The sequence below is a fragment of the Hemicordylus capensis genome, chromosome 2 (assembly GCF_027244095.1).
Source record: "Hemicordylus capensis ecotype Gifberg chromosome 2, rHemCap1.1.pri, whole genome shotgun sequence".
In the NCBI taxonomy this organism is placed as follows: domain Eukaryota; kingdom Metazoa; phylum Chordata; class Lepidosauria; order Squamata; family Cordylidae; genus Hemicordylus; species Hemicordylus capensis.
In genome coordinates, this window is record NC_069658.1 from 378,347,412 (window position 1) to 378,372,870 (window position 25,459).

Consider the following 25,459-nt stretch of genomic DNA (forward strand, 5'->3'; position numbering starts at 1 on the left):
TTGGTCCATGTCCATGCCTTGGCAAGGAGAAAATGCAGTACCATCCTCCAGAAGAACTGATCTGGAAAACTCAACTCAATCCTAGCACAGTATCAGCATTTAGTGAGACTGCTCTGGATCCTGATTAACTCCGCATTATTCTGGATTTGAAGTCAGAATGTAACCTTACTTCAACACTGTCAGCAACTGAAGAGTTAAACTAAGATACTATCAAGCACATGGGACCTGTTGTCTCCCTCCTCACAAGATTTCCAAAACAACAACTACAAAAAATCACCATCATTTTGGCTAACAAGTCTCATGAGGGGCAAGCGACAGCTTTGGTGCGTAACAAGTTGCAATCTCAGGAGAACCTTTCAACATCTCAACATTCTTGGCCCAAAGCAATCTCAGGCCAGCCTTGCTTCCCCCAGATGTTCCAGCGGCAGAGCCAGTGCACTGGCCTGCATTTCCCTGCCTCTTCCGACAGCTGTACAGTGCAAGCATCGACAGAGACCATTGTAAGATCTTCAGCAAACCCCCAAAACAGGCAGATGTAACTTCTAAACCAAGTGCAAGGAGTCTACAACATGCCTCTCTACCCCTAAGAAAACCAGTGGCTGACGTCCTGACTAAATTACTTGATAGAAGTCCTATTTAAATTAAGTAGTCCTAACTCCTGATGGTAGCCACCTCAAGTGGCGCAGAAGAGAAATACTGAATAAGCAGAAGGTTGCTGGTTAGAATCCCCGCTGGTACAATATCGGGCAGTAACGATATAGGAAGATGCTGAAAGGCATCATCTCACACACTGCATGGGAGGAAGCAATGGTAAACCCCTCCTGTATTCTACCAAAGAAAACCACATGACTCTGTGGTCACCAGGAGTTGACACCGACTTGACAGCACAACTTTACCTTTTACTTTAATTCCTGAATAGTACTCTTGAGTAACTCAGTCTGGATGTGAGCCAGTGTCTGTAAGCTGGAATCAGTCATGAAAGGGTCTAAATGTTTGTATAACTTGCAGTCTTTATTTCAATTGCAATAGTTGAAAGAATTGGAGAGGAGCGGGTTAACGCTGTTTTTTAATCGGAGTCTGAAATAGGAAGGCCAAGATGCATGAAAGAGTCAGCCTGCAATAACCCAAGTCAAGACTGAGCTCTTCAATTGGTGAACTGTGCCCCAGAAAGAGAGAGAAGTACACGCATGGTGCATTTTCCTTACTGTCAGGCAATCGCAGCCTACTCCATATAATTGGGATTAAGTTACTAGGTCAGAAAGTATAGTCTCCAAGGAGGCACAAGTAGAAATTAACTACTAGCAGCAGAAACAGGACTGTACCAAAGACTATTGGTGGAAGTGGTCAGGCATTTCCAGCAAACATTTCAGCCACTTCCATCATTGAGGTCAAAGTACCAACAAAACATTAGGGAAGGTCCAGAAAAGTCACGCAATCAATTTCATCACTGGAGACAACTTGCCCGTATCCTTCCTGGGTGTTTAGCAGACTAAATGCACAAAACAAGATTTTTCTCCACAACTAAGGTTCCTAGACCTTTACTTCTAAATGTGATTGGGTCCACTGGATTGTGTGAAAGCTCTTAGAATTTGCTTTAGGTGGTTTGCCAGCAAAATATATGCTTGACGTCATCCAGAGTCTTAGATTTCTTTTAGCTAAAAGTTCAGCCTCTCTCTTATGTAGGACTACAAACTGTCCCTCATTACGCAGGATGTCTCTCATTTCAGGGATGAAGTGTTCATCCCTATAGGGACAGCACTTGTCCCTCATTTATTCAATAGCATATAATTCAATTACATATACATCAATGATACTCAGGCTCTTGATTACCACTGCATATACCACCCAGACCACCCCAGCCAGCCCCCACAAGCTTGTGTCCCTCATTCTGGCAATGAAATGTTGGCAACCCTACTCTCATGATACCGAGACATCCCTGATTAGTGAGGGTTTGGGCCTACTGTCTGGTATCAGCCAGAAGGCTCTCCCTTCATACCTGCATTAAGACAGCAATTAACACTACACTGTGCCGATCAAACATACAAGCAGCATAGAAGTGCCCAGAGAAAGCAGAAGCTCTTGGCTTCTTTTGTTCAATACTCAAAGTAATTAGACTGGGAGAAAAAGGGGATACATTCTAGATTTAGTGGAAACATAACTCATCAAAGATGACTCACCCAAGGCTAAACATGCAAATGGTTCCCTCATCTACATGACAGTTTGCTGCAGGGGTTGCCTGTGAGGGTGTCTGCTGAAAAGCACTTACCGGGCCAGATTCAGCATCATAGGTAAGATCACTGACTACATGTGCCTTCCTGCTGAGCCCCTCAGTCACAGCATACACTCCTGGCAAGAAGTTGATCTAAGCGCCACACATGGCAGGGGAGAAGCCACCAGTCCCATCAGCCCATCTGGGACCCCACTGCTCCTTACCATCCATTCCTTGGCCCACAAGACAGGGGCCCACCTGGAGACCCTGTCGCTTCCGTAGCTGCAAGCATGCAGTTAAGAGGTCATGATGGGTGGTGGGGAAGGGCTGGCCCGACGGCTCATGGGGGACTTTGCTCCTGGTGGCAAAAGCAAACACGGCCCCTGCCTGGAGCTCAGCTTCTGGAAACCAAACAGAGTCCCCAGCCAGCACAGGACCGAGCGTAGCTCCAGGGCACGCCTGTTTCGCCTTCTCTCCCTTTCCCTCGACTGCATCGGTATGGAGTTCCAAGTTATGCCCAACTGCAGCGATCCACCATAGCCCTGGAAAAAAACCCTCTATAGCAACACCAGCCACTCCCTTAGGCACAACAGACTCTGCCTTGACGGTCCACCATGCACCAGGTTCCTGAGATCCCAAGTTGAAGGAGGGCTGAGCTATGCCAAGGCAATGTGGTCTCCCTCCAAAGATTAGAAGAGATCCACTGTGGATGCTGCGCAAAATTATCTCCCTGGCTGTCACACTTCCCTCAAGTCCAGAAACAACTGTTCTGTAAATGGGGCAGCTTCTTATGAAACAATGCCTGCCACCAGCATGCTGGGGGAGGGGTGGGGGGAGGGGAATCACATGATGGCAATGCAAAGGCGGGGGGAGATACTGCCAGTCACCCATGGCAACTCATTCACAGGCCTATTACAGAGATTTTCCCGGACCCTCCCCTTGCCTGGCAGCTTGTTCAAGCCAAGGCCAGCCTGCCTTATTTTATTTAGGAGATTCTTATCTCACCTTTCCATTTTAAAAAAGAATGCACATAAGCAGCTTAAGCAAAATACAATACAATACAGCAGAAAGCAGCCAAATGAAAACAATTCTAATAGCAGCAAAAAAAAAAAAAAAAAAAGAGGACACACAGAGTTAGCAACTGAAGCATGTCAAAAATGACTTACTGAAGGCCAGCCAAACAACCAGGTCTTCAACAAGCTCCAGAAGACAGGGAGACTTGGAGCCCAATGGAAATTCTAGGGGCTACCATGAAGGCCCTGGTTAGGCACTGCTTGAACACACAGGTTTCCTATCACATCTCACTTCTTTTCCTCAGAAGCAAAAGAGAAAGGCAGCACCAAAAAAAATGAAAGGTGAGAGGAAAGCCTCAAGCTGTTGCTGAGAATTTTCTCCCCAGTCGAAAACTATATGGAAAACCTAGTCCATAAAGCCTCCTCAAGATTTTCATTCTCTTGGGACGAGCTTCTCTCAGCACCAGCTTAAGATCTGCCTCTGTTTCTTACCTTCTATTACAGAGGTACACAACTATTTAAATGCCCCATCGGGCCCAAAACAACAAAGATTTGATGGGGGTGGGGCAGCAGAGGTCAATTTCCTGTGCATTGATTATTGCAGTGAAATTGTGGGTGTTTCCCTCCCCACCAGGGGCCCACTATTTTAACTAAGGCCAGAAAATAAGCCCTGCCCCTGCTCAGTCAGTGGGTCTAACAAGCAGGAACGGATTAAAAGCCATGTTTTTAGCTTCTACATTTTTGAGCATCATCTGGCAAGTCTGGAATAGAATTAAGACAATCCCAGCTAGAAAAGCATCCACTATTTATATCTGATACCATGCAAGAGGGAGACATTGCCTGAAGGGGCAATGTTTTGAAGGCATCATGAGCTAATGAAGTGGAAGGCAGACAGAATGGAAGGAGTGATGGTCGGCAGGCTCTCAGCATAGCGGAAAACAGATGCCATCTGATGCCGTTCATGCTTCCTGTGATTATTTAGACAGCCAAGGATTGGCATTAAGGCAGCACCTAGAACTTCAGGCTGCTTGAGCTACCAGGAGGACCCCATTTAATGTCACTACTCTACTTCCCAAATTCAGACATGACAAACATCATTCTTGTCTTCCAATATCAGCATCAGCACCACAAAGGCTGAAGTTCAGCTGTGAAAACAGCTCAAAGCCTGCAGTTGTGCAACAGTGGCACATTTCCTGATGGAAGCAGACCACCCTAGAAGCCCATTAAAATAGCACTCCAAAGGCCAGCACCAATTTCTTTCAGCATTCCAGGCACAATTTAGACTGCAGTTGTTACCTATTTAGGCTTAATGCCGTTTGAGCCCTACATGTCACTTTTTTTTACATTGTATGGTCCCAATGGTCAACTAGGAATTTCTACTGCATAGCGTTTTCTATATACCAAGAATGAATTGTGACAGTTCAGCACCCAGGTGTTCCAGGCAGCTGCAACTTCAGTTACAGAACTTCCTTTCTCAAGAGGTCTGCCAGTGTTGTGATCCACAGAGTTTTACAGAAGTAACGCACTATCATTTGGTGGTTCGGCTATTAAGCTAGTCTGCAATTTATTTTGAAGCCCTATTACTTGCCTTGACCGCTTGAGAAAAAATATCAAGCTTTGATTGCTGCTGCTGCTACAGCTACAAATTATTATATACCGTTTTTCAACAAAAGTTTCCAAAGCCTGTTTACATAGAGAAATAAATAAATAAGATGGCTCCCTGTCCCCAAAGGGCTCACAATCTAAAAAGAAAAATAAGATAAGATATAGATTCCAGCATCAGTAACTAGAGGGGTACTGTGCTGGGGGTGGATAGGGCCAGTTGCTCTCTCCCTGTTAAATAGAGAATCACCATTTTAAAAAGGTGCCTCTTTGCTCATTTAGCAGGCATCTATCATGGATTCTCTTCTACTAATTCTTTTGGAGTTATCAGAATTTGATTTTCTAACTTTTTGAAGTTTTCCAACTGTTAACATTACAAGTGACACTCGCTACCCACGATCCTGGCACCAGCAGTTTCACGTATCCGTGGCTGGGTCATAGGCATCCAGATTATTGAATCATAGGGCAAAAATAAAGGGTTATTTTCACCCATCCACCATTCTTCAGTGGCCAGAAGTGACATCTGGAGTTGTTTCCTGCCACCATTTTGTAGTGCTGAGCCATTTTGTGGCTTTTTACTGCCAAAAAAAAAAAAGAAAGAAAGAAAGAAAGAAGAAAAAAAAAGGAGGATTTGTAAGTTTTGAGGGCATTGCTGGAGAGCAAGGTAGTTCTTATTTCTGCTTCCCCCTGCTTTTTCTTGTGATTTTCAGCACATTTCAGTGTGCTTAAGAACCTAAGCCCCCAACCTCCATGGTATTAAGGTCTCTTTATTCGTTTCATTATCCGTGAAAATAGGCGGGAACAGAACCCCCGTGAACAACAAGGGCCACCTGTAATTGCTATTCTGCTGCCCTAGCTCCTCTCATGTTGGTATCAGGAACAGTTCATGGTAGCTTTTTCTTCCATGGCCAACTTTTTTCACAGTCTCAAACATTTCCTTCCAGTTTGCCAGATTTTGATCTACAGATAACACTCTCTTATAGTTTCCTTAATTTTCTGAAGCAGAAGGTTAATTGGAACCAGTAGGAGCTGTTTATGCATCAATTAAAAATCATGTTATTGTTTTTTTAATGTCTAGTTTAATACTTTCTCCACTTCCTCCTTCTGAACTAGTGGTCTCCAGTGTCCCCCACCTCTTTTTTAAGCCAAATTCTAGGTTACGGCCCATTTGACCCACGAGTATACCCCTTAGGTTCTGGCATCAAGTATGAACACATTAATATTATTCTTTCATTTCTTCTATCAATACTACAACCTGTTATCTTGAGCATCCATATGAATGTAGATCATTGGACCAGTCTACACTGCATGATGGTAAAGAGAGCTTCCTTGCAACACAGATTCTATATGTCGACACTAAACATATAGTCGTCATCATTACCCTTCCACTCGGTATGGAGTGTTGTGTCAGTACAGTTCCCATTCCTCGTAGCAGCTGGTGCGGAAACACTCCACATCAGAAAGAAGAATCACATGATGGCCACTCTATGTTGGTGTTAGCAAGGAAAATCCTTCACATGGTGACCTCTGCATGATGAGGATATAACCAATTGGCCCAAAGCTAATAAAATAGTTTGTCCTACCTATCTTTCTTGAATGACCTCTCTCCATAATGATATTTAAGTTGCAAAAATGCCTCCATCTAGCTTCTATGATGCTGTCCATTTTTCGTGTACTTAAAGCTCTTTCAAGCTGTATGAACACCATACTATTTCTCTTAGTACATACACACTGAAGTGTTAGGACAACATCAAGCAAGACTATTTTATTTAGCCCTCAAAGCTACCCTGACTCTTCCCCAATTTCTCTGGAGATGCACATTATTGCCAACATTTTCCTATTCAGGTAATTCTGCATTTTCCTCCTCTTCCCTTTAATCAAATCTTGTTTGAAGTACTGCTTGCCAGGACATAAAGCTGAACACACAGAACAACTTTTCTATGGTTAGGTGTACCCATTTCAAGCTTGGGCAAAGCAGCCAGTGCTTTTCTAGCCAGGGTTTAATGTTGAACAGGATAATGTTGAACACCACCATAAGATTCTCAGTTTCCTCAGAAATTTTTGATGCATTTGAAAAATCTTCCAATATCAATATTCAGCTGGATGCCACAGAATTAAGAGTGCAAGAGAATGAAGAGCTGCAACTATTTCTCCAGGGCTTTATATATTCTAGCTCCAGGCATCATAAAGGGCCCTAGGCCGTTGTCTTATCCAGACCCAACACAGGAGTGAAGTCCGTTCACCACTCTTTGCTTTTGCTGCAGCAGGTCTTGCTGCTTTGCATCTCTCCTCACAGAACCAATTACTCCATTATATCATAAGGAGATTTCCCTTTCCCCCTCATCTGCATGTCATTCTCTCCTTGCCAATTTAATTGCTCGCCTTTTCAGTAAATGACTCTTGAGCAGCCATATCAGCAAGGACAATGCCACTATTCAATCCTGGAATTCAAGTCACCAGCCCTTGGCCCACTTCCAGAATGGCCACTAATTGGCATGTTCTGTACACAAACCCCACTCTCTGTGCAGGGTAGGACCTAAACAGCACATTCACTGCAGAATACAAGCACTGCTGCAACACAGGCCATGATCAATGGCATGTACCCAACTTCTTCTCTCTCTTATTTGGGCTTTTGCAAACAATAGGCTTTAATGCAGAAGTGTGCAGTTGCTACACATTTGTCACATGCAGATCAGATACCTTTCATTTAAACTGTACTTCCATTAGAGACACTGCATTTTGACAGCAGACTGCAATATTCATTTATTCATTCATTTATTCTATTTCTCTACTATCCTTCCAAAAATGGCTCAGGATGGTTTACACAGAAAAATGATTCTTTCCCTGTATAGTATAAGCACTGGTGTCATGAGTAGCGCATGCAATTGTTACAAGTGTTTGTGATTGTGCAAGTGTTACAAACACTTACGACTGGATGTTGCTTATAATACGCAAGGGTGATGAATGACATTATTTCCCCTTTTCCCAGCTAAAATACTTCTGCCCTTTTATAACTGAAGGGTTTAAGGGATATTCTTCCTCCAATTTCCAAAAAATAAAATAAAAAATGGCCTCTAAGATTAGATCTGCTGGACCACTCCAGCACAAAAGCACTCAATTAGCCTTTTAAAGGAGGGAGGCAATGCTCAACTTATAGAAGTCCCAGCCCCCTTACCTTTTGGGACAGTGTCTTTAACCACTATTTTTAGAAGGTGCAGAAGGGTATGCTTTTGCTAAAATTGGGAGGAGTCAAGAGATTGGAGTTATGGATTTCATTAGAAACCCCCTTCCTTTTCCGTCATACTTCCGGCGGGGGGCACTATCACCAATAAAGACATACTGTAAAAGAATTCAATCCTTCCCCATGTGTTTTCCTCCAGTTAATCTGTCATTGTTCTGCTGCATTATAGGTGCATCATCAGCTCAGACTGTTTGGGGAGGCAGAGTTGCTGTCATCTATCAGAGTTCCATCTCTCTTGCCATGTTTCCAGTCTAAGTAAGTCCCAGATTTGATACTTGTACTCAAGCACAAGGGGGAAGATCAGGGTTTCTGCTGGTGTACCACTCCTGCTGCCCAAGATCCCTTGTTTGAGCTGATGGAGATGTTCTCTGATTCAGAAACCTCCAGTCCTAGGAGCCTCCTCCCCAGGATTTTAGACCTTCAGACTTCAGTGTCCAGATATCATGTGGCATGCTTATGGATAGCTGGTTATCATGGCAGCCATGCTAACCAGGAGGCTGTGAGGAAAGTTAGTGTGTCCACTCCAGAGGCTGATTGCTCCCAATTACTCCCCAACTGACATGCCTGTCAAAATCCTGGTCTATCTGGAACACAGAGATAAAGTGGATATTTACATAAGTGCTCCTACATACCCTTTCTTACTGGTTAGGACCCAATTCACTTCCACTGTTACTAGAGAGCTAGGAGCAATGGTTAGAAGAGAAGCAGGGGAAAGCTACAGTGTACAGTACTGTATGTGATCAAAAATGGGCTTGAGCACATTTTAAAGTTTACTCCATCACAGTAATGCTCTCTGCACAACATCCTAATCACCCTGAGCCATTTTTGAAAGGGCAGTATATAAATCAAGCAAAAAAAATAAAAATAAATTCTCTAGCACAATCATTATACATAGTTAGGGATTTTCTCTATCTACATCATCAAGATGGTTTACCGGAATCCTCAATGCCCTGCTGTGGCCTCTTTCTAAAGAACTTTGCAGATTAAACAAATATTGTAACCATTCTGATTTGGATGCCATGTCTCAGTTGGTAAATACTAGGCAGCCCACGCCAACCATTACTACTGTTGGTCAAACACATGATCCCTTTTGTCTTGCAGAACCATAGCCTGGTGACATGAGGCTCTTAAAAAGAGTGTCCAGAAACTTCCAATGGCTACGGAACATGGCAGCCAAATTATTAAGTAGGACCTGTGTAGAGCCTATTCAATTTTGTCAGTCCTTAAGCATCAGTCTGGCTACTAGCCTGTTTCTGGGAGCAATTCAAAGGACTATCATTGATTTTTAAAGCCCTAAATGGCCAGACCTTGAAGCTAAATTACTACCTGCTCCCATATGAACATGCCCATGTGTTAAGATCCTCTGCTGAGGATCAAACTGATGGTGCCTCCATTATCAGAGGTAGAACAGGAAGCTACTAGAATCAGGACCTTTTTTTTTTTGCAGGGGAACTTGCAATAACCACACCGGCAGACATTTTGGTGCCATCTGAAAACTGTTTTATTCAGCCAAAATTATTTATATTCCTATTCATCTAATGTATGATTCACTGATGGCTTATTGGCTGCTGCTCTTGCTTTCCGTTTTGATTTTATTGCAACTGGTTATTTTTAATTACTTGCTGCAAGTTGCCTTGTAGGCCTATACTGGTGGAAATGCAGGATGTGTCATTTACTTTAACAAAAGTTAAATAAATTTACAGGGGCAAACAATATTGCCAATTCCTTCAATGCTGGACTTTTTACATCAGGAAGAGATTATGATGTCCTACTTTCAGGATAAAAGTTTGTTAGGTAGATCTCCTACAAAATGCAGGCGGCTCAGACAAAATTGGAGACCGAACAGAGTAGCGAGCCACCTCCCACCTCAATACTGACAGAGGCACTAGATGAGAGGGAGGCGCCAAAATAAGCTAGAAAGAGTGATCTACCAGCATAGACACACATCAAGCAGGAACCATGACATGAACAAAGAACACCAAGAGGAGGAGCCAAAGAATCCATTCACAAAGATGTCCTGACGTAATGAACTCGATCAAAAGAGTAACATAACCCATCTCTTAACATGCTATGCAGACTTCACTGTTGCCAGAAATTCACAGGAGAATCATAAAGCAATCAAGAGAGAGCGTTTATACCACAAGAATTGGCACCATAGGCAAATTAGACTCTAGGCGATTGCAGGTGTGCACATAACACACAGTGACATAAGTGCATCTTGGATTTCCCACTAAAAGTATACAATACTGCAAAATCTTTATAAAGATCTTCAGGAAGAGAGTCTTGCTCCAAATGCCATATTCAAGAGAGGTTAGACTTCTGACTGAAAAGAGCCAGGCCTTTTCCATATAGCTCCATGGCTATAGAATTACACCTCCGATGAAGTCTGTTGATGCCACTCTTGTATATTTTTGTTCGTTCTCACTCACTCCTGACGTTTCTCACAGGAAATTAAGTGGCAGAAAAAAAGGAAGAGGTAGACAGTGTTGACCTCTCTACCTGCTGCTTTTTCCCTGTCTTCTCTACTGGGCTTGCTGATTTTTAAGGATTGTTCAGGGGGGTTATGAAATGATGGGACAGGCAAAAAGACCCAGTATTTCGAACTGCAGTACTCAACTAAGGGACACATTGGAGGCAGTTGCATTAAGAGCAACAATGGAGAACAACAGAACTGCCCCTCTCTGGCTACATTCAGAAGGTCCATCATGGACAGTAAGAGAGAACCGAAGTATGTTGAGGAGGACACAAGTCACTTTGTTGTGTATACAGCAGAATCCGTTTTAGAACCCTCAGCAGGATGCCACAAGGCATCTCAAGAACAAAAAGCCAGAAATATCCAAGTAGGAAGGAGTCAGAGAAAGTTATACTGAATATCTCAATATCTTCAGACCAGACTAAGATACAAGTCCCTGCTAATTGAGCAGAGAGGCACCTTTTAAAGTGGCAATTCTCTTATATTTAGCAGGGGGAAAGCAACTGGCCCACTCCAACCCTAGCACAATATCCCTCCAGTGGCTGTTGCTAGTGTCTACCTTATGTTTCTTTTTCAACTGTAAGCCCTTTGGGGACAGGGGACCATCTTATTTATTTTTAAATGGAATCCACTGTGGAAACTTCTGTTGAAAAGCGGTATATACAGTGGGTATAGGAAAGAATCACCCCCTTTGATAGACCTTAAATTCTGGTTCCCTTACATCCTGAAATGAAAACACAAAGAAAATTCCCTTCACCAGCTGTACTTATCCAATGCAACCTATAACATCCAACTGAAAAACATCACAATTACAGTCCAGAAAAAGTGTCAGAAACAAAAAACAAGAATTACTGAGATTGAAAAAGGATCACCCCCCCCAATGTCAATATTTTGTTGAACCACCTTTTGCTTTAATAACAGCCTTGAGTCTGTTGGGATACTTCTCTATCAACCTTGCACATCTAGATGGAGCAATATTTGCCCACTCCTCCATACAGAACTGTTCAAGTTCGGTCACATTGGATGGTAGGTGTTGGTGTTGGAACAGTTCTGTATGGAGGAGTGGGCAAATATTGCTCCGTCTAGATGTGCAAGGTTGATAGAGAAGTATCCCAATAGACTCAAGGCTGTTATTAAAGCAAAAGGTGGTTCAACAAAATATTGACATTGGGGGGGTGATCCTTTTTCAATCTCAGTAATTCTTGTTTTTTGTTTCTGACACTTTTTCTGGACTGTAATTGTGATGTTTTTCAGTTGGATGTTATAGGTTGCATTGGATAAGTACAGCTGGTGAAGGGAATTTTCTTTGTGTTTTCATTTCAGGATGTAAGGGAACCAGAATTTAAGGTCTATCAAAGGGGGTGATTCTTTCCTATACCCACTGTAAATACTACGGGTGGTAGTAGTAGTAGAAAAGTAGTAGATCTAGCAATTATGAATCCACAAGTGCAGTCGGAAAGGTTTAACACATCTGCCAGCCAGAGAGAAAGGCTGAGCACACTTCTCTCTTGAAACCTGAAACCGTCATCTCAGCTGCTTCAATACCATCCAAACATGTTCCATAAGTCCGTCCTTCCCACCCTCCGTTCCCAGTTCGTATGTTCAGCAGTTGCATCCTGGTTCTTAAGCCCTTTAATCATGATGCTGCAGCAGCAATGGTGTGGAAGCTGAAGGGCAAAGCAGCTTTGCCAGAGGCCCAGGACATAATGACCCCGATCAATCTCCCTGGGAATAGATGTAACAGTCATGTCCCTAACTCCACTGTGCTCAATAGGAATCCAAAACTGATCCAGGCCAAGGACCAAAATTAGTAGGCAAGCAGAAAAATCAAACATGCCCATCCTCTTTAGCTATTGATTATAATCCCCACTCATCTGCTATTGCAGAAGCACAGTGACCACTCCTACTTAAAGTATGAAGGCAAAAAAGGTTGTCATCTACCATTCAGTGTTGTGAACTCAGTGTAGTATGGGATGATGGGGAAAGCAGGCAGCCGCCCTACAAAAAGCTAAGAATCGCAACTCTAAAGCCTTCTTGCTCCGAAGATTTACCAGATTATCACTCATTGTGCAAATGCTAGTTGCATGTTCCTTGCAACACAAGAGTCACACACATTGCCAATAGCATAAGATGCAACCCCTCATATCATCTAGTCTACATAGGAAGAGAATGCGGTTTGCTGCAGGTGGGCAACTTTGCTACCGTTTGACTTGCTTTTAGAAAATGCAAGGCTGTATGTTGAGGTGTGGGTGAGGGAGTGCACACTGCTGCCAAACTCCTATAACACAGCTAGCTCAAAGAGCAATGGAACATAGGAAGCTGCATTATACTGAGTCAGACCATTGGTCCACCTAGCTCAGAACTGTCTACACAGACTGGCAGCGGCTTCTCCAAGGTTACAGGCAGGAGTCTCTCTCAGCCCTATCCTGGAGATGCTAGGGAGGGAACCTGGAACCTCCTGCATGCAAACATGCAGATACTTTTCCTAGAGTGGCCCCGTCCCCTAAGGGGAATGTCTTACAGTGTTCACACTTCTAGTCTCCCTTCCATATGCAACCAGAGCAGACCCTGCTTAGCTAAGGGGACAAGTCATGCTTGCTACCACAAGACCAGCTCTCCTCCCAATGGAGCCAGGCTGCACTTCAGAAAAATCCAAATATATAGCATTTTATTAATAAGTAGATTTATTAATAATTTATTAATAAGCACACAGTATGTGCAAGTCTGGCCATCACTATTCAGCTGGTGCCTAGAATACTGCTATCTCGATCTACTACAACAAATGTTGGCAACTGAACCTTTATAGTGCGCCCATGATGCAAACACACAAGTACTCTTTGCAAAGGCCCTTAACATTTTAGACAGAACGTGCAGGTCCCGATTTCCAGCCATCACCTTTCAACTGTCAGAGTGTGTGCGCTGTCCTTGTGATAAGAGTTGATCATTTATTATTCAATGCCATGGGGGTTCTTGCCATTCTAAGACAGCCTTGGTCCAGAATAAAAGAACATGAATGTATTTGCCTCCAATTTGTAGCTTGGAAACTATGCAGAAGCTGCCAAGAAAATTCACATACTGGACAGACTGGTAGGTACCTTCTATAACAGGGGTGCACAATTCATATGCCCCTGTAGGCCAGAACCAACTGTGACAGTGTGTAGGGAGAGAGGCTGCTTTTCAGCACATTAATGACCACATTAAAATTAAACAAACATGTTAATGAAAGTGAGTGAACAGGTTAGAGCTCATTATTGAGCCTATTGTGTGGCAGTGATGGAACAGAAGAAACTTTTTTTTTGTTCACCATTGCATCCTCTCAATGTCATCCAGAGGGGTGGTGTGAGGCCTTCTGAAATCAGGTGCTGGGCAAGACGTATTCAAGCCCTAGAACACTGTGACACATGTGCACAACACTTTGTGGGTAAAGTCGCTCACATTTGCCATGAGGGAGTCTACAGCTGATGTAGGGTCCTTGGGAGAGGTGCTCAGAGTATAATCTGGTCTAGTTTTTCTGGAGGAATTTCAGTTATTGGTCTCTGAGGATGTGGGCAAGGAGTTTAGTCAAGTTTGGCCTTCATGGCTTATTAAATCTAGTAGGGAGGAAATTTTTAGCTGGGTCCAGCAGATTCTAAATGCTTCATTGAGAATGGGAGTGGTCCCAGCTCCACTGAAGGAAGCTATTATTCGACCACTTCTAAAGAAACCCAGTCTGGACACAGAGAATGTAAACAACTATAGGCCTGTGGCCAATATTCCCTTCCTGAGCAAGGTGCTTGAGCATGTATTGGCTGATCAGCTCCAGACACTTGGTGGATTCAATGCTTTGAATGCTAGTGTGAAGGGTCACCTGTTTGGGTCTTCACTGACTACTATAACTTGAAGTACAAAAAAATCACATTGGGAGCTGCATGCCCTATACTCCACTTGATACCATGACAAACTGGAGGAAGATATTAAATGGAGTACCACAGAGCTCTGTCCTGGGCCCTGTGGTGTTCGATGTTTTCATAAATGATTTGGATGGAGGAGGGGATGCTTATTAAATCTGCAGATGACATGAAGCAGAGGGTGAGGGAAGATAGCTAACACTTTAGAATATAGAATCAAGATTCAAAACTATCTGCACACGCTCAAATACTGGGCCAAAACCAACAAGATGATGTTCAACAGAAACAAATGTAAAGCTATGCATTTGGATTAAAAAAAAATCAAATGCATAGATCCAGGATTGGGCAGACCTGGCCAGCCAGCAGTACATATGAAAAGGACATAGGTGCCTTGGTGGAACATAAACCAGCAGTGTGATGCTGCTTCTGAGAAAGCCAACACAATCTTAGGCTGTATTAACAGAGGTATCGTGTCCAGATCACAAGTACTGTAGTAATATCTCCACTATCTCACTTGGGATTTTGTGTCTAGTCCTAGTTACTGCATTTTAAAGAGGACATAAACTGGAATGGATTCAGAGGAGGGCAAATAAGATGGTGAGAGGTCTGGAGGAAAACCAAGTCCAAAGAGGAACAGTTGAAGGAGCTGGGCATGTTTAGCCTGGAGAAGAGAAGGCTATTCAGCAGAGAGATGACAGTCATCTGCAAATATCTGAGGAGAGGTCAAACAGAAGAAGGAGCAGACTTGTTCTCTGTTGCTCCTGAGGGCAGGAGTAGAACCAATGGCATGATATTACAAGGAAGCAGATTTAAGTTAGACATCAGAAGGAATTCCCCGACAGTGGAATAGTCTGTCTTGTGCAATGGTATGTTAAGAGATTTTCAAAACAGAGGCTGGATAGGGATCTGTAACAGATGCTAGAGCAGTTTCCTGCTCGGAGTAGGAAGCATGACTAGAAGACACCCAAGAAACCTTCTAGCTCTAGAACTGTAAGATTCTACGATTCTTTGCAGTCTATTCTGTTTCTAGGAGGCTTCTAAGCTGGCCAAAAACAGGAGACCTAAACGAATACAGATAGGAAGAGAGCATCAAAGCACCAATATACAACAGGTTTTAGGAGAGGCAAAGGTTAGTTGATCTTCCATGAGACCTCCTGGAATTCACTGAAGCACAAGAGGAGAAATCAGTGCACTTAAGTCAACCTGTTGCTCAGCAGTATCACGACCTGAGAAATGAATGTTTAAGTGTCTGCATTTTACACCTTGTAACAATTCACATTGCTTAATGTGTAAACTCATCACAAGTCACAGCAGAATTTCTCAGAAATACCATTATCCTAGCTGCTACATGCAACTTCTGTAGAGGTTTTAAATACACATCTGAAGGTTGCTTTGAGGAAAGGGTTAAAGACTCCACCCAGAAATGTGTGATCCCTACCTTTGGCAATCTAGTCCCTGTACTATCATGCCTCTGGCATTTGCTCTGCATAGCTGATTAGAGGAAGCTTTGGTGGGATTTAGGAGATCTGGAAAAGCAACTGGCACTTTTAACAATAGGTTGCAGGAGTGCTCAGCTATAAGAAGCCAGTTAGGTTTGAATCAAGAATGCCAATAACCCCAAGTTATTGTTTAGATAAACTTCCTATGCCAGCCTGGCCCTGAGGGGACAAATAAATATCCACTGACAGATGCATACATGATATTCTCCTTCCTCAGTGGGTGGGCACCAGGTACCCAACAAGTAGCTGTCTTGTTTATTGTTGAATAGCCCCCTTAGGGTTGCTAAGCCAATATAAATCCAATCGAGGCAGCCACAAACTTGTGATTGGATAGAGCTAGGTATGCAGCCAAATCCAGCCAATGGCTCTGGAGGAGGGAAGGATGGACAGATGGACACACACACACGACTGCTTGCTTGAAAGGACATTTCCAGAACCCAACACAATTTGACTTCCCACAGTGCTTACCGGAGCTGCCCAATTCCAATCTGATTTAACTAGCATGCTTCCTTTGAGAGTTTAATAGATGCAAGATGCAGGCATCATGAACTGACAGATTCAGAAAAGGTTATATTGCTGAGTTGCCCAGTTGGTTAGTGCCAGTGCAGGAATCTAGCTACCCACCACCTACAATGTATTACCCTGAAATATTATCCTCCACACCAATTCTATTGTGAAATGCCACTGTTTTATAACTACAGCTTTGGACCTGAGTATGTGAAGAACCATCTTTTTCCACATGCAGCTTCCTAGGCACCAAGTTCTCCATTTTATAACAATAAAATCCACCTTCCGAAGTTCGGCAGGTAGCCACCATGGCAAGGGCCTGGCCATTGCAGCTGTGGAACAATGTCCTCAGGGAACAAGGTTACGTGACTCCTACTCTAGTGTCACTCCTGTGCCAGGCAATTACCTTTTTGTTTTCCCAAGGCTTTTAAAAATACTGAATTGTTTTTAAGCTGCCCCTTGTCAATGCCTCAGTGTTTTATTCTGCCGCTGCTACTTTATTCCTGTCTTTATTTTTCTTACAGGTTTTTGTTGTTGTTGTTGTTATTTGAATGCCACTCAGAGTATTTTCTACTGAAATGTGGGATACAAGTATTATAAACAAATGAGAAACTGTAGAAACCAAATTGAGCAACACACACAGAAACTGCCTCCTTTGCTCTTCTCACTAGACCTACTGACAAGAGCTCAGAAGAGGATGCAGGAGATCTTGTTTCTCGTTCCCATGACTACTAGACCCTACTCTCTTTACACAGGGTACTGTTGCTGTCTTTGAATCTTCCCCTTCGAGTGCAACCGACTCAGACGTAACACTGAAGAGGTGCCAATGCCAAAAGATTAAAGAGGCCAGAGAAGAACCTGGCATCAGATGTTCTACAAGCTTCTATTTTAGACCATGCAGCAGAGCCAAAACATTGTGACAGCTTTGTTTAAACATACTAAGGAGCCAAAAACAGGCTGCATTCACTCCCTCTTGCCTTCAAGGGGGTAGCCGGGTACAGGCCAGACAGCAAAAGGCCTGCTTTCTATTACCACTGAACTGCTGGAGATGGATCATTCCACGACTCATCACACAGTCACCCACAGAAACAGAATATTACCTCACAGCAAGTTAAACAACTTTACAGTGCAATCCTAGGACCTCTTACCTGGGTAAGAGTAAGTCGCATCAGACACAGTGGGACGTATGTTGAGTAGATATGCATAGGGTTGCAATGCACATCAAGGACAATCAATCAAAGCCACAGTCTGGGCTGGTGGGTGGCAGGAACAAGAGAACGACTAGCTGATGCTTCTCACTCACATGGCTGTTGCCCACAGAAGCCTTTCCTGTTCTACATGGCTACTGGGTAACCACTGCCAGTGTTTCCATGTAACACATTGTTTGGGCCTGTCTCCCCAAACAACAGGGAGACAGGCCAATGATCCTTATCTCTCTGTGCTTCATTTTTATCCTCTATGCTATAGACACAAAGTTAAGGCTCGTGAAGGCAACGTACGAGCCTGTACTACTGATTTTAATAGGCCGGTAGCCTACTTTGAGGAAGAGTTCATTCAGTGGGCTTAGTTGCTGTCATGAAGAATATGCATATGCTATTTGTCAACAAAAAAGTTCAAAGAGTGGTTTACATAGCAACAGGAATAAGAAGATGGTTTCTTGTCCAAAGAGGCTAACACAATCTAAAATGAAACACACTGGGAGAGACAACATGATGGGCTGAACACGGACAGTTACGCTCACTAGAACCTCCACATTAAAGCTGGCTTTTTGCCCAGCTAGCATAGCAGGAATGAGAAACTACTGGACTGAAAAATATTGGGGTTGATCTTCCTAATTTGCAGCCAAAAATCAAATCCCTAAGCCAAGAAGCAGTGGTATCACTAAAGCTGCAGCCTGCACTCCAAAATCAGACAGCTTAACTTTGGGAATGGGGTAGTCAGCAGTCACAGGTATGTGTTGAAGAGGTCGGTCAGACCTGTGGCATCCCCACCTGTGGACTTTTTGGGAAAAGTCCAGAGGCCCGCTTCAGGGTCTTGTTCCACACTTAAACCACAAATACATGCATGCACGACGAATAGAATAGCAGCAGCAGCATCTCTTTGCTCCTTAACTTGGAGAGCAGAGCTTCAGAGAGCCCCACCGGAACGGGAAGGTGCTGCAGCTCAGTTCCTGCACCCTGGAAACCTTGCTCACTTATCCACTCACTCTGAGCATTCCAGGCAGCAGTATGCTCCAAATCACGGGCTGCCTCCCCGCCGTCTGGTGTCCCGGTATAACTTCGTGGTCCCCAGGATAAGATCCGCCCTGCCAGGCTCTCCAGTTTCTGAAGTGCAGACATCTTGCACCCTTTGTTCTCCCTGGAGTTGTGGCAGTTCACCTCAGCTCCATGGCTCATTCCTCCCTTTAATTTACCCCCAATTCTTCCTTCTACCGCAGCAAATGTCAAGCAGCTCACTCAGGATCTAGGAACACACGCTCTTCAGTCATTGCTGCTTGCCAGCAGGCAGAGGCAGGCACAGCACTGTTCCTGTCCCGTTACATGAAGAGAGGGAAAGAGATAGCAAGTGGAGAGCAGACCCAGTCCCAGCTTCAGCAGTGCTCTTTACACTCCCCTCCAGCTGACTGAGACAGGCATTTGGCTTGCGCCAACAGCTCTTGACTTCTAACCGGGAGAGAATTTCCAGTAAACCCACCTCCTTGGACCAAAGTGGTCATGTCAGTTCAGCAAGCGGCATGCAGCCCTCCAGGGCAGCCATCCATGCACATACCAGAACTCCCCAGCCCCCACTATGCCCAGGAAGGCTCCAAGACAGCCCGTTCCATATTCTCTCACTTGGTTCAGAGACAAATACAGAGAAGCCCAGGCACTTACACAGCTGGTCAGAGGGTGAACAGCAGGCAGATCTGATTAAGGTAGAGGGAGGGAGGCTTGCTGGATCAACAGTAGCAAGGGCAATGCAATAAGGCTCAAAATAGCACAGAGATTCTCCAAATCTCTCTCCCCCCTCAGGGTTGAGGGTAGGGCAAATAAGAATCTCTTGTCAGGTAGGGAAGCCTTCCTATTTTCCAGTACAGGAGGATTCTTCAAGAGGAAAGAGTAGCAATGCAGGGAAGGGAGCTGTTCTGAAAACTTTATGAAAAATACAGCATCCTGTGGCAACTCACTGGTGTTGTAAATGGAGTAAAGCAGGGTGCAGTCCAGAAGATGAGTGCAAAGTAGATGCCTGTTCAAGCCCATATCCACTTGGGCACTCAATCAGCTGGAGATGTGCAGCATTCAGAAAGGGAGTTTTCCAAAATATACAACAACGTCACCCACCATAAACGTTAACTGTGGAATCTTGTTTCTAAGCAGCCCCCAAGAGTTCATACTCTGTAAATGAAGTGAGAATATTTATGCATCACTGCGTAATCCAGACTATACCAATGGCCATGAGAAGAACAACCAGTCTTACACTTCTGAAGTCATATTCTGCCTTGTCCTTAATCTCAGGAAGTCATTCTTAGAAGAAGCCAACACAGGAGGAGGACTGGAGGAGAGACGGTGGCAAGTGCAAGGCAGATGTGTCTTCCTCAGAAGACTGCTTGCCAAAGAAGGGTTCTGAGCAGGAATCAGATGTCACAGTGGCTCTCTCAACACCAGACAAGGTATAAGGGACAGGAAGGAGTTAGCGCTTCAGCCCCCTGACGGTACGTGTGATGTAACTGATCAGCCGGCCAAACAAGTGCATCCACAGAAAAAGCTGGATCCAAAACTGAAAGCTGACATCAGAATTGTCTTCCCATGTACTTTGATGATTGCTGAGTTCGGTATCCATATCACCACCTCCAGACAACAGCTTTACTCCCTAGACTGCCAGTGTAGATCCAGATGCAGGCAGCACCGCCAGTTCTTCCACTGTTGCCTCTGAATCCAAAACCAGCTCTGCTTGAAGGGAAGGAGGAGGGCTGCTGGGCAAAAGATATGCGATGGTCTAGGAGGCAAGCTGCACTCCTGGACAAGAAAAGCAAGCACAGTGGCAGGGTTGGGGTAGCTTGTGGTATTGTTTCAGGAAAAACCCCAAAGGAACAGCCTTGAAGTGGGAAGGAGAGAAGAGGCTGGGCGTGGTGCCAAGTTTGCACAAAGTCCTTAAAGGAACAGGCTCTGTGCTAGCAGCCAGTGCAGTGATCCACAAGGAAACAGCACATTCCTCAGCCATTTCAGCACAGAGGAGAGAGAAAGACAGACCGAGGGGCATGAAAGGAGATGCACCAGTTTTAGAACTGAAGCTCTGAGAACTCTCAACTAAGAATGCTTCTCAGCATTTCAAAAATGCATTCAGCAGTATCCAAACCTCCCCAGTCCCAAGCTAACCATAGGACCTCTGCTCAGATCACAACACAAGAATATATTCACTTCCTCTGATAGCAGTCAGATCTGGTAGCTGCAAGATGCTGCTCATTGAATTAGGTGGACCAGAACTGACCCAATAAGACTAACTGTTCACAGGGCTGGAAAATACTTTCAATTCCCTGATATTAGTATGCAGTTTCAGAACAGCCAAGTGATTAGTCACTGGGCATTTTTCCAGCCCTAACAAGAAGGCAGAACTCCCCAATTATCACTTGTACTACTAATCCATTGGGCAGGAGACAATAAGATCTGCTGCCAGCAAAGTATCACCATAGCCATTTCTGGAAGCAAAACATAGGAAAAATGTAGAGTTTTGACGCTCGGCTCCATATTGCCGCACATCAAGTAAACCAAGTTGGGTCAATGCAAACAAGGTGATATATGGCAGAAGCAGTGGAGCAACTGATTCCCTTCCCAGGCAGGAGGAAATGGAGAGGAAGCTAATTGCCAATACTAAGACTAGCACTACACAAGCTGCCAGAACTTTAATTCTTGGCATTAGATTAGAAGGAACAGGTTCTCTCACCCTGAAGACATGCAAAGGGTTAAATGTTGTGCAGGTGAGGTTTCAATAGATCAGGCGAATTTTTTTTTTTGGGGGGGGGGGTGCCATCTCAGGAGACAAGTCTCTGGAGGGTTCAGCACAAAAGCTTAAAATATTTTCTAATGAGCATGCTGGAATAAATGTAAGCAGCCAGAGAAGCAGAAAGCAATGGTTGTGTAAGACAGTGAGGTAAACACAGATAGGGCAGATGGAAGAGTCCATGAAAATGCACTGCCTGCTCAGCAATTCCCTCTGTTTTCTATACATCTGGCCTAGCTAGACTTTCCTTTTGTCAGCAGGGGACATTTAAGAGCCCAACCTGAGAGAAAAACTTTAACTGGAAAGACTCCTGTGGAATCCTCTGCCACCAGCTGGATGGCTTCAAGAAGGGCTTGGATAACTTCATGGAGGAGAGGTCTATCAACGGCTACTAGCCTGAGGCCTATAGACCACCTCCAGCCTCAGTGGCAAGATGCTTCTGAATACCAGTGGCAGGGGAGCAACAGCAGGAGAGAGGGCATGCCCTCTGGGCTTCCCAGAGGTATCTGGTGGGCCATTGTGTAACATAGGATGCTGGACTAGATGGGTCTTGGGCCTGATCTAGCAGGACTGTTGTTATACTGAATGACTGGTCAATGTGGGCTGAGAGCTGGTGGCCTGTGCAAGTCAACACGCAGAAAACCAAGAAAAACCCATAATGCTCTTGTTGGATGTTCCCACATCCTAACTAAACATGGTCTTCACCATATACACTTTTGTCAAGGGGAAAAACAGCCCAAATCCTCTCCTGCCTTAGCCACAAACTGGAAAAATTATTGCAGAAGGCAGTAAATCCTACAATTTCCAAGGATTAAAGAGACAGACAATTGACATTACCTTAATTACAAATATTTTGGTAAAGAGACACACACACATAATATAGCCTAAAGAAAATATAAAATTCCTGCCAAAGGCAGATGTGCGAGAAAGAATTAGTTTTCCAACTGTCAAAATCACATATGCACAAGTCTTTAGTTGCTAAGAGCTGATCACACATACTCCAGGATACTGAGCTCCACAGAACTACTACAAATACTTTGAATGCAAGACTTACCTGCCCTGCGGCATGGTATTCCAAGCAGTAAGGTAAAGTGTGCCGTCGAGTCGGTGTCAACTCCTGGCAAACACAGAGTCCTATGGTTGTCTTTAGTAGAATACAGGAGGGGTTTACCATTGCCTCCTCCCATGCTGTATGAGACGATGCCTTTCAGCATCTTCCTATATCACTGCTGCCCGATATAGGTGTTTCCCATAGTCTGGGAAACATACCAGCGGGGATTCAAACCGGCAACCTCTGACTTGGTAGTCAAGCCATTTCCCTGCTGCCCCATTAGGTGGCTGTCTCTACTCCAAGTGGGCTGTAGGTGAAACCAAATTACATCGTTCAGCTTTGTATCACTTTAAACTTTTTAAAATGTTTTAATTTGAGTAATATCTCATCATTGTATATATTCTCACTGTACCAATTTGATAATAGTATCTATTTTCTTACAATGTGATAGATACTAGAATGTAAACTTTTATCATCTGCTAATTGTACTTAGCGGGCTTTCAAAATACTGTCTCTCTTTGGATTTGGATCTCAAAACTTTGATATTAGATCTAGGTGTCTTTCCCTACTTTCAGGTGGGGGGTTGGAAACACTGAACACACGTTTGAATGGTACACTGTACCAGCAGAGATACTTCTGATCTAGTTCTCATTCCCTCACTACTTTGCTATGAACCCAATTTCATCCATCTCCTTTCTTTACTGACAATGTATACTGGTTAAGCTGGCTCACTGGTTATCCTAACTAGATGAAAAATTCATCTGGTGGAATATGATTTGTTGCGTTCTGAGCCATATGGAATACTTCCCTAAGAATGGAAGTATTTTAAGACTTCGCAGCAACTATGCAGAAGGTACACATGTAGCCTTAAGGGTATGCTTCCCAAGTGAAACAGGCCAGGCTGTAGTACTGACTACTAGCAATAGCAATAGCAATAGCACTTACATTTATATACCGCTCTATAGCCGAAGCTCTCTAAGCGGTTTACAATGATTTAGCATATTGCCCCCAACATTCTGAGTACTCATTTTACCGACCTCGGAAGGATGGAAGGCTGAGTCAACCTTGAGCCCCTGGTCAGGATCGAACTTGTAACCTTCTGGTTACAGGGCGGCAGTTTTACCACTGCGCCACCAGGGGCTCATTGGTCAATCATTACTAGTCAATCTCTTTCCTACGTTTACCTAAGGATAATGGTAATTAGATAGCATAAACTGATGGGAATAGCTAGAAAGTGTTGGACAACTGAAATTTTGCCTCTAGAGATTTACCACTCCTTGGATAGACTGAAAAATGCAAATCTGATACCACACGGTAGCTTCTCTTTGGCATTCTGTACATTTGTCATTATTTGCAAAAAAAAAATAGCAGGCTGAGCTCTCCATTAGCAGATAGCCCCCAAAACATCACAAGCATGATTGATATTTGAAATGGCAAAAATGTTTCAGTATAACATGAAAATCAGCTACATCCCTTTAGCTCGTTACCCATTCCAGGAGAAAGCTTCAGAATGAAACAAGTCTGCCTTAGCTACAGATTTTACCCTACGAAGGTGTTATGACCCTCCAGTTAAACTTCTAATAGAGCTCCTGTCATGCATATTATCAGAACGTGTTAAATTACCACGTAGGAACTTTGATTTAATTTGGGCAAGTGCTAAAGAAAGGAGTACTAGTTCCTGTTTCTTAGCTTTAAGACAGGCAACACATTTAAACATTTCAATAAAGTGTAGAAATGGGTACCTTCCTAATCAAAATTCCAAACCACTACCAAACAAAATGGCACCTATATCATCTGGAAAATTGTAACAAACACAGTTAACCTAGCCTTTTTCCTAAGGATTGCTATTTCAGTACATAACATGCTTTGGATGAGACTACTACATTGCATTTTTATCATTTTTTATGTTGCTTCAAGGAACTTGGGAGTAGCATACAAGGTTCTTCCGTACTGTACTTTATATTCACAACCTTGTGAGGTAGATTAGGCTGAGAAATAGCAACTGGCCCAAGGTTATTAAGTGAGCCTCATGGAATTTGAACCTTGTCCACCCAGTCCTGGTCTGACACTCTCAGTCACATCATCACACTGACTCCAGTCAGCTATATGACCAATAATTTGAGCAATACTTCAGAACTGAGGCATCACACACTTTCAGACAGCTAATTCAGAACCTAACTCCTAAGACCCCAGGAGTTTGGGTTTTAGAAATATTTGCTAAGTATTTCAAAACTTATATTAGAAACACTTATTTGAAGTTACAAAGCTGAATCAAGTGCTGCAGTTATCCATCTGAAGAGGGACTGGGTGGTGTGGTAGAGAGGGGCGTAGTGCATTCCAGCCAAACCAAGATGCTGAAACAGATACCCTTCACCTACAATGGCACATGTCTTTCCCTGTGAGCCAACTACTACAGCATATGCTAAGACTGTTCCCATATACGTTTGGAGTCCAGTATGACTGTAAATTAAGACACTTTGCGATTAGCTTACGGAATTGCATACCTGTAAGTGTAATATGATAGTAAGGTCTGCATAGTTAAAGCAGGATTGCAACGCATTAAAGACAAGCTGCAGCCTTGTCTGTGCTAAATGTCCAAACATTGTTAAGCTTGTCAGAATCTGGAAGTTTTCACTACTTGCTCAGACAATGCAACAAAGATTTTCTGAGCAACAGTGGAAAAGGGCAACCAGAAGAGCACATTATAGTTCTTAAAAGAGGGACCTCCCATCTAAAGAGGGCACAGAAGATGTAGCTATCCCCAGCAGCTCCAGTAACTGGAAGTTGAACCATATCTATCTACATAACAGATCAAAGGAAGAAGATACTATGGTATGAGCTAGTTCTTTTTTTTAGTTCACAACAATCAGTATTCCCCACAATCCAAACCCCAGAATGATACTTTCACATCTCCCCACACACATTCACCACAATCAGACTAGGCAAACTAGATTCAATATCTGACCCAGCAGGTGTGTAAGATATAGATTACATTCAAAA

The 25,459-nt window shown here is 43.7% G+C and overlaps 1 protein-coding gene across 2 annotated transcripts in view; it reads right to left on the reverse strand.

Moving 5' to 3' along the window:
* The window catches only part of PRKACA (protein kinase cAMP-activated catalytic subunit alpha), a 62,229-nt gene that overhangs the window by 33,483 nt on the left and 3,287 nt on the right, over positions 1–25,459 (reverse strand). The window contains exon 1 of one of the 2 annotated variants that reach the window (XM_053293681.1): positions 2,434–2,455. The exons of the other annotated variant lie outside the window; for it this stretch is intronic. Within the exon in view, the coding sequence (XP_053149656.1) occupies positions 2,434–2,440 (7 nt within the window). The 5' untranslated portion in view covers positions 2,441–2,455. Of the gene's footprint in view, positions 1–2,433; positions 2,456–25,459 lie in introns of those variants that run through there. 2 annotated transcript variants of the gene reach the window in all.